Raw genomic sequence first — 10,497 nt, 5'->3', positions numbered from 1 at the left:
TTTATCTTGTTTAACAAAATATTCTATTCTTTTTAACATTTTTGTTATAGTAAGAACTTAATTATAAAATTTAATATAATATAAAAATTCAATTAAAAAATATATATATATAAATCTAATTAAAAATTTAATTAAATTATAAAGTTAGACACAGTAATTAAACCTAAAAAAATATTATGTCTAAAAGATTTGAGTATGCATGTTACTAACTCATATTTGATTATTTCAGTAGTAGTTAATTGCTTTGATTATGTCATAGGATATTTTTGAATTAATTATGTAGTTTAGGTAAAAAGGTGACCAATCAAATGTCCTAGTTTATTCTTAAACTTATAAGATGGCATGTATAAGAAAGAAAGCTAAACATGTGCTAAAAATAAGTTGAGATTGGTGAGAGGTCATCCCTATATATATAATTCTCTGATTGTATCTACACATCATATATATGATGAGCTTTAAAATCTCTGCTTCTATCTTTTTGTTGTGAACTGAACACACTCATCACTTGTGAAATCAAAACATACCTCTATGATCATCAACAAGTACTTAGAAAGATACTTATAAATTATGTAACATTCATAATTATACATTTGTTAATATTATTTAATTATTTAACAATAATTAAAAATGTAAAATAAGATAAGTAGTAATTAAAAAATATAAAATAAAATAATTTTAGATTGTTTTATAATTTTTATTGTTTCTCAAATATTCTTTTATAATAAATACATTTCAAGTCTTTGCTAATTATGTCTACTTGTTAGTAATTAATTTATATTTAAATATATATGTCATAATAATTGTATGTAAATAGAAAGAGTATGAAAGTGTAAATCCATAAATTCGGCATAAGAGTGCACAAAAGTAGGGTGCACATAGTTCGGCTAGTCCGAAAATTCGGTCTGGTTTTGAATATTGTAGAAATTAATTTGGTATGATTTTATTGTGTCTAAAGTCGGATAAGAGTCTCAAAAATAAATTTGATTATTATTTTAGATTGGATTTGGGTCAAGATGAACAAGAAAATTAAAAAAGATATATATTTTAAATTAATTTTAATATTATGTTTTATTAATTTATAAACTTATTGTTTTATTATTAATCATACTTGTTGAATTAGAAAATAGATCAAAGAAGCATCAAATTAGAATTTATAGACAAATTCAACTTCAAATATGAATATCAACTTTTCAATAACAAGTTTTTTCTTTATAAATAAGTGCATCATAAATAAATTTCTTTATAAATAAGTTTTTTTTTATAAATTATTATTAAAACTTTAAAGACCCGATTTTCACCTGATTTGGACTCGATATAGTTGTAACCTAAAAATATTTAGATTTCATTAGATTTAGAATCGTATTAAAATTTAAAAAATAAACCTGATGTATATTTTAATATCAAATCTAGATCAAGACAAACCCATTTCATTCAGCTCATAAACACCCTGCACACAAGGTTTTATTTTTTGACAAGGGACACTCTACTATACAGATTGGGATAGTATAGAGAGAATATAAATTTCTTTTATAGTTATTTTTTATTATTTTATTATTATTCAAAATATGAATCCTACCTTTATCAATTTCTCTCTCATCCTATTAAAGAAAATATCTGTAAACCTTATAATTCATTTTTTAGCAAAGATATGTAACCAAACACCACTAACCTTTGGACTCAAATATTAGGAGTGGATACCCCCACCACGTGTATTATGACACCACTCTTTTGTCATCTAAGGAACTTAAAGATCTTTGTTAGATTTAGATGCACAATATATATTTGTGTGTTCATCCAAGCCATATCATAAGATTTGATGTTTCCTTCATTTTTCACATTCAAGTACCATGTTTCGTTGGAACCTAACCAATATGTGTTTGAGATAATTTGCACACTCACTCTCTCTCTCTCTCAAAATTTGAAGGGTGAGATTAAAACTTTCCCCTATATACCATAAGTAGCAAACAAATTCCATAACTATAAGGAATAAAGTAGAGTATACTTTAAGGAAAGATTTTGAAATGATTTTAATGATCTTGATTTTTTTTTTTAGCATAATTTTACAGCTTGATATAAAATAAACAAATTCAACTAGGAAATTAAATATTTTCCTATCAATATCAGTCATTTAAAAAAATTACATTTTATTCTAAATTCTAGACTTTAAATTCTAAATCTTTAAATTAAACCTCCAAAACGTGAAGTTAAAAAAATAATTTTACACTAAAAAAGTAACTAATATTGTATATTAACTAATTAAAAATTAATTCTCTACTATATTTATTCAAAAGAAATTTAAGCAGTATAACAAAAAAGAAACGGTTGTACAAACTCTAAAAAATACGAATTTTTTTTTGAAATATGTTTGTCTTCATCATACTTACTAATGTTAAAGTATTCTTTTATGGAATTATTTATCACCATTATTTTTATTATATTGTTTAAGTATTAACCTTTTTGTTTTAATTCAATATCAATTCCCTAGTAGTATATGAATTAAATATACATAAGAGTTGCTGTAAGACCCTCAAGTAGAGGAATAACCAGAAAGCATAAAACACAAAAAGGATAACAGATTCTACAGACGGAACACTATAACATAAAATGACGGAATGATCTTAGAAGTGTTAGAAGTAAATAAGGATATTTTTTTGTACGTAGAGAATAATAATAAAATTTTAATTCATAATAATTTTGATGGTAATGCCAGGAGAAATTATTGTATAATTATTGTTTGGTATTTGAGTGTATATGATAGGATAAATCTATTCTATTATATAAAAATTGGATGTCTGCATTTAATGATAAAGCTGACGTGGCATGCTCTGGAGAGTATTTCTCGATATAATTATTTTAACTCATTCAATACAATTTATTACCATGACTTAATTATATCAGCTAATTGATTTGATTAGATATTTAAATATTAACATAATTTATTATAATATATATTACTTAATTAAATTTACTACATTAATTGTAATTTGTTATATTAGTTAATTAATTTATTCATTTATAAAGTCTGAAATAAAATAAATAATTTATTATTTATTCTAATTGAATTCATTAAATTTAATTATACATTATATACGAATTAATAATAATTTGTAAATCACTTTATATTATATATGTATAAACAAAATATTATATCCGTCTTAATGTGTTAATTAAATATTATATACGCACAGAAAAATAAATACAAAGATGATTTATATAATATTAATAATATTATATTAGCACTGTTTTTTTTATTTTGATATCATATAGTATTGATTATGATAATATTATTATATATTATTATATAAACTTTCTAATAGTAGTATAGAAAATTAAAAAATTATTCCTTATAGCAATCATTTTTAGTGGAATAGTGTGTCCCTTATATAGTATTTATAATTGTTGCTTAATTTAAAGTAATTGAATGTTGGTATCTTAAATTTATTTTCAATAATGACCTAAATAGATAAATCTAATTGAATTGGATGATTATATAAAATATTTTATATTATTAATATACTAAAATTAAATTTATTTTTTGGTACAGAATTTTATAGGTAAATTTTATACAAGATTAAGTTATTTTTTATTTTTTATTTGTTTTATCTATGTTACTTTATTTAATTTTAAGTAGCGTCATATTTACAATTACCGCCAGTATGATATTTTATAAAATATGAAAATCAATTTTTTTTATAATTTAAATATTAATGTTTGAATAGAAGAACTTAACAGACTCACAATGAGAGAGAGAGAGGGGAAAATTTACCTAGAGAAAAGAAACTCGCATGAGAATGGTGGTGACGGGCTCAACAACGACGATAACGGGATGAGCAGCGATGATGACATAAGCTGTGAACAGTGACGGACCTAGAAAAATTTAGTAATGGGGACAAAAATATAATAAAATTTAGGTATATATATTTTTTTGCTTCCCACGATATTCAACAAGTTAAGGACTAATCTGTCATGAATTTGAATTCCATTTAACAATCTACAATTGGCCGGCAACGAGTTGCTATACATACGAGACAGAATTCGAACCCTCAATACTTATTTAAGCAGACGACTAAGCCGATCACTTGATCAATCTAAATTAAAGTGGACGACTAAGTTGATCACTTGATCAATCTAAATTGGTTTAGATATATTCAAAATTTAAAATTAGAACTATCTAATACATATTGATAAGAACTAGAAATATACACACAATCATTATTATAATATTTAAAATAATAAAAATATAATTTCATATGCATAATATAATATTTAAAATAACAAAAAAATATTTATAAGGACCTTTTTTATTTTTAACATGATTAAATATTAATTTTTTATATATATTTTTAAACAATTATTTTACTTAATTGTCAAATCTATTTATTATAATTTTTATAGTATAAATAAATTTTTTAACCAAAATAATTACAGTATATTAATACATAGATAATATATTTTTTATCTTAAACAATTTTTAAAAAATCACTAATAATTTAAGTTGTATTTAATTAAAAAATTGTTTTAATTTAATTATTAATTAATTAACTAATATAATATAATTAACTATCACTAATTTTTGAGTGTATTTATTTATTTTTTATATTAAATCAAATTTAACAATATAATTATTATTATGTGTTAAGTTTAACAAAATATTTTTTAACATAAAGTACAAAAGAACTATTTATATTTTATTTTGAGACAAATATAATATAATAAGTGGTATATATGCATATAAGTATTAATTTTTTTAAAAAAATTTGTGAAGAAGTTGAGAAGAAGAGGATTTTAGGTGAGGATGATTGAGTTTGTTTTGCATGGCTATAGAGTATAGGCTGAAGTTATGAATCATGTGTGATGTGAGGCAAATCCTAATTCCTAAAAAGTGTTTATATGTATATAATCGGGGCGGATACACCCTAAACCCGACGATACCTGTCTTGAGCAAAATCTACCCCGACTCGGGTCAAGTTATTACCCTTTTCATTCGAGTATGGACAGGTCGGGTACCTGCGTATTCAAAAACTCCTGCCAAGTCTAACCACGTATTGATACTCCTTTTATTAAGGGTTTATCGCTAGCCAATAGATTGCTATAAACACAAGGCGAGATTCTAACTCCTAATAGTTGTTTAAGCGGACGAGTGAGATGATCACTTAACAAACTCAAATTGATTAAGATAAATACTAATTATTTTTAATATTTTAATATTAAAAATTTTGAAAATTTGATTTTAATTATAACTTTATAAAATATTTATAATAATAATTACTATATATATTATTTAATTTTTAATAAAATTTTTAATATAATTTTATGTATTATCCCGTACAAGATACGGTAACATACACTAGTAAAAATAAAAAATTAATAAAAAATACGCATTATGTATATTTTGTTGTTGTTTTTATATTTACTATTCGTATTAGAATTCCTTTTCTCTTGGGATCGAAATCTTGCTGTAACAACTATCAAACAAAATAATACTAAATGATTTGATGGCTACTAATTTAGAAGAGAATGAGACCTAAACATGTTTAGTCTTAAATCAATGTATGCTTATTAATATTCGATGGTTATGTACTTCATTTGGTTAGAGCGTTGGTTTTAGGGATCACAATGGATTTCTATAGGTGGAGGATCCCTTCCGCTCTTGTCTCATTTCTGTTTAGTAAAATGTCTTCCATCTGTATTCCATTCCTATCAGTCTCGTTTATTTTTTCATAAAAATTTTAAATTTATTTTAAAACATTAATACAACTATAATAAAATCATATACAATTTAACTAAATATATCAAATCAAATACAATTCAAACACAAATTTTACAAGTCCCCTTAGCCTACTTTGCAAAAAATCCCAACAGATATCCACAAGTGTGGGTTTTTTGTCATCTCTAGTTGGTCTTATGGGTGGAAGGTCGCGAGTGCAAGTCTCCCAGGACCAATTCCAAGATTTTAATCAATGTTTCCTTGATGATGATATTTCATTTTCAAAAGAGCACAGCTGGGAAATAATCATATAATTAATACCTCCTCACCTCACCTCATCTTTTTCTCTTATTTTCCTCTTGTTATTAATTTCTTGTTTAGACTTCTACTCTTCCAAGAGATCAAACATCTCCTTCAATGTTGTTGGCTTGTCATTGCATTATTGAGCAATTCTATCTATCTCTCTTTTCCTCTCAATTTATGTCTACTCTTGCAATGTATCATTTCTTACTACCCACCATTCATCATCCTCTTCAAGAAAACTCCTCTGTTTGCTTTTTTTTTCCTTCTCTCTGCTTGGTATGTGCCCCTTAACCATTTCATATCTTTAGCTTTTATCCTTGGCATTCAATATGATTATGATTATTTTTTGTGCCACAAACTTTAGCATGGCATTATTTTCATGTTCTAAGGGAATAGGACTCATTTTTTTTTGTTACTTGTGTGATTTAATGCTGTAAATTGTTTGAAGAGTTCTGGGTGCAACATCAAAAGAAATAAACATAGATTGCTGATTTTAATTTGGATATAAATTCCATGGTGTTAATAAGAAAAGGCATCTATTATGATGGAATTTCGACAAAATAGTTTTTTCTCATTTAAAATATGCGTTTTGTTTGTATTTTTATTTTTAATAATTTTTATTTCTAATATTATATTATTGGATAGCCTCAATTCTCAAGCTTTTACATATTGATAATTTGCATAATACTATGGAAAGGGTTAATGCATCTGATAAGGAAGAATAAGGTTAATTATAAATAAGTAAATAATCCATCACACTAATGCATGGATCTATGAAGAAATTTACTATAAGTTGTTGGATGGAATATTACTGTGCAGGTTACTTGTTAATAAACAGGAATGGGTGCAAGGAAAGGTTGTTGGATACTATTCAAACAGAAAAAGAAACCCAAAGAAGATAAATCCCAAGAAGAAAAGGTGATTTCTCCATAATTTTCTCCAAAAATACTATATGTATACAGAATATCAGTTCTTATATATTTATATATAAATACATCTGATGTTTATTTTCAATATGTATTTATTTTAAAATGTATTTTATACTAATAACTGATTTGGTAGTTGTGTATACATAGCATCTATGCACTTTTCGGAATAATTAGTTAACCAAGTTGCACTTAAATCTGTTAAATTTACTATATATATCTTAAGTAAAAATAACAACTGAGAATTGAATTTTTACAAGTTCCCTTCAATTAAAATTTTTAACTCTTGATTTCCAAGCCATTGTCAATAAAATCCAGTGAAAATGAAGTAATTTGAATATTGAAGATACATTTAAAAGCGTTTTCCTTGAATATAGGTAAACCCTACCGAAGAAAGGATAAACGAAGAATCCATGAATGGAAAGCAAAGCAGTAATGAAGAGTCAAGTAGCATGATCCCTAATGAAGGTGGTTTGATAATGGACAGAACAGTTCCTTCAAGGTTGATTGATAATATTGCTGCTACAAGGATCCAAAATGCATTTCGCTCTTTTATGGTACAGTTTTAAAATAATCTCATTACGCATAACCATTTTTAATTGACAACTATATTTTATGCAGATATCGAGTGTGTTTAGTGTACGAATGATGTTACTGGTTATAAATTAGTGAGCAATTTGTTGAGAAATCTAACATATCCAAATCCAAATATAGTAGCTTTTCAACGTATCAACTATGCAAAATTGATTTATCCATGTAAAAAAAGCATTTCATGTTGCTTATAATAGGAAAGTAAACACAAGATCTTGACAAATTGTCACAAAAATATAATTGCTAGATTTTCAAGGCTAGAAACTTGGCTGCATTTCTCCATGTTCCTAACAATTCCTTGTTGGTTTCATAGATCAAGTTTAAGTACCATGTAACAATGCACCGAATTGAATTAATATAATTTAGCATACCAATTTGAATCATGGGAGATGATACCATCAAATTACATTAGAGCATGATGAGTACACCAAATATTTCTCATAAAAGAACATTAAATGACACCCCTTCTGGCATACTATGCAGGCAAGAAGAACATTAAACCATCTAAAGGGGGCAGAGAAATTTGAAGCTTTGATTCAAGATCACCTGGCCAGAGAGCAAACAGCAACTGCATTAAGCTATATACATTCATGGAGCAGAATACAAGACGAGATTAAAGCTCGCAGAATCTGTATGATAACAGAAGCTCGTGTTAAGCAAAGGAGATTGGAAAGCCAGCTAAAACTCGAAGCTAAGATTCATCAGCTAGAGGTACACATTGTTTCAACCATCTTCTCGTAATGACTTGGTTTCTGTCTGTTTCTTGTAATGCTGTTTGGTAAAATGCATGCTAGGTGGAATGGTGCGGCGGTTCAGAAACAATGGAAGAGATAATTTCAAGGTTATATCAGAGAGAAGAAGCCGCAATTAAACGAGAGCGAGCCATGGCATATGCCTTCTCTCATCAGGTACAAACCTTGATCTACTTGCACCACATCACATACCAATTGTTATAAAGAATTCCACCACATTTCTAAAAGCATGCCTTAATTATTGCAGTGGAGGCCAAACTGTAGCCAATATTTCGGTCAGGCTTCGTATAGTCTCGGTAAGGAAAGCTGGGGTTGGAGCTGGACGGAGCGTTGGGTTGCGGCGCGTCCTTGGGAAATCCGGGTACGAGTTCATACCTCCAAGGTAAAGAAACTCAATAGCCTGCACCAAAAGTCCAAGTTAGATAAGATGGACGACAACAAGAGCAAAGGAAAAGAAAACGACACTTCGGAGTTGTCAAATAACTGTATACCTGAATAGGGTCATTTCTTTTAAGGCCTATACTATTTTTTCGGTTTGTTGTGTTTGTTTAACTACTTGGCTTGGTGAGAATCTACCATTTGGTGTGTACATTGCATTAGTAGAGATGCTACGGCTTTTGCTTCATAATGTATTGCCTAGTATTTCAAGGTTGCACTAAAAGAAGTAAAGAGTTAAATATCAATCATTTCTATTTGAAACCATAAGCACGCAACAAATTGAACCGTTAGCACATACTGATTCATAAGTTCTTGAAATGGATTGAGAAATCCTCACTCAGGGAATCAACAAGTTATAACTGAATAACAATGTATGAATTATAGTCCAAAGAAAATTTCTGAAGAACTACATGACTTGAGTATAAAGTGAAAAACCATACTAAATTCCCATATTAGTCCTTAGATTCTCTGCTTTCACCAATTTGGTATTGTGGTCCTTGAGTCATGGATCTCAGGACCAAAATGGTGGAAGTCATGGATCTGAGAACCATTATGGGAATTCAGTCGTAAAAACCATAACAATATGAGCATAGCCACACAAAATTGCGTCAAAGGGAAAACCACAATACATTTGATATATGCAACTATGCAAGATCCGCAAAACTGTTACATATTCTAGTTTTACTCGAAAACACACACAAAAAAAATGCAAAAACTGAAATTTCCAAGATAAAGTTGTTTGATACAGGTCCAATTAAAGTAAACAAGCAAAACTTTTGGAAAACATTATAAATTTTAAGAGAGAAAAAAAAAAGATATTTTGGATTGGGATAGCCCGCGTGGCCATCACGGCCCCAGCAAGCAGAGAGAGGGGCTCTGACCGCGGGCAGTCTTCATCGCAGATTTCGACACAGCGGAAGGCCGCTCCTCCGTGTCCAACTCTTCTCGGGGCAGAGCCCCCTGCAACTACCTCCAAGGGAGGAAGAAGGGTTGCTCCGCCCCCGCCCCTCGCTGCCGCATTGGAAGAAGGGAGAGTTGTTCGGAGAAGGCAGTAACTTAGCCGTGGCGGATCTGCTCAGATAAGATCAAGTAGTGTTAGGGTTTACTGGTTTAGGGTTTCTTAGTGGCCTTTATATATCATCCCCTATTTATATAGTTTTTACCGCATAATAACTTCGCTCATTAAATTTTTTTATTTTAATAAAAAATATTTGATAAATTGCAAGGTCCTTAGAAAATCGAATCGGACCGGCCGGATTAACCGAGAACTAGTTTTTTTATTAGTCCAATTAACTCAGGCAGCGTTTGGTTTGAGAGATATACACTGAGACATAAACACAGTAGTACACGATGATTGCTGTTTGGTTTGGTGAGACAGATTTTCGAAGGACACGGGAAGATACGAATAGACACGGAAACATTAAATTTGTGTACCTCCAATCTGGTGAGACACTAAGACACAACTTGTGAGATACTAATTTTTTACTCTTTTACCATTATTGAAATTTTAAAATTTGTCCTCTTATCTTTTCAAACCTTTCTTTTTTCTCTTCCTCTTTTAGATTCTATAACTAAATTTATCTTTCTATTTTCTTCAAAAAAAATTGTACATTTAATTTTTTATTTATTTAAATTTTGATTAATCTTTGATAAACTCTGAGCTTTAGTTTTTTATATTTTTCAAAAAAAAAAATATATATTTAATATTTGAATGATAATTTAAGATGATATTAGAAGAAATAAAAAATATTAAAAGAAATAAAAATTTAATGGTAATGAC

General features: G+C 28.0%; 1 protein-coding gene and 1 long non-coding RNA gene across 2 annotated transcripts; one reads left to right on the top strand and one right to left on the bottom strand.

Moving 5' to 3' along the window:
- The first annotated feature begins 6,183 nt into the window (after positions 1 to 6,183).
- On the top strand, positions 6,184 to 8,866 carry LOC107459847 (protein IQ-DOMAIN 10). The gene is made up of 6 exons (XM_016078137.3): positions 6,184 to 6,286; positions 6,830 to 6,928; positions 7,314 to 7,493; positions 8,011 to 8,238; positions 8,322 to 8,435; positions 8,527 to 8,866. Exons 2-6 carry the CDS (start codon positions 6,851 to 6,853, stop codon positions 8,776 to 8,778), a joined length of 852 nt encoding a protein of 283 aa, XP_015933623.1. The 5' UTR covers positions 6,184 to 6,286; positions 6,830 to 6,850; the 3' UTR covers positions 8,779 to 8,866.
- LOC107459848 (uncharacterized) lies at positions 7,902 to 8,919 on the bottom strand. The gene is made up of 2 exons (XR_001586358.3): positions 8,771 to 8,919; positions 7,902 to 8,679 (listed from the first exon to the last, which is right to left on the bottom strand). It is a non-coding gene; the product is annotated as an uncharacterized LOC107459848 (long non-coding RNA).
- Positions 8,920 to 10,497: the final 1,578 nt, after the last annotated feature.

Source organism: Arachis duranensis, chromosome 7, assembly GCF_000817695.3.
Source record: "Arachis duranensis cultivar V14167 chromosome 7, aradu.V14167.gnm2.J7QH, whole genome shotgun sequence".
NCBI lineage: Eukaryota > Viridiplantae > Streptophyta > Magnoliopsida > Fabales > Fabaceae > Arachis > Arachis duranensis.
The sequence above is the reverse complement of the archived record's forward strand: the minus strand, read 5'-3'. Positions and strand labels throughout refer to the sequence as shown.

Excerpts from the sequence above, each read along its gene's own strand:
- LOC107459847 (XM_016078137.3), top strand. The coding sequence starts at position 6,851 with ATGGGTGCAAGGAAAGGTTGTTGGATACTATTCAAACAGAAAAAGAAA. Across the intron at positions 8,239-8,321 it reads CTAAGATTCATCAGCTAGAG|GTGGAATGGTGCGGCGGTTC; the intron begins GTACACATTGTT and ends AATGCATGCTAG. Across the intron at positions 8,436-8,526 it reads CATATGCCTTCTCTCATCAG|TGGAGGCCAAACTGTAGCCA; the intron begins GTACAAACCTTG and ends TAATTATTGCAG.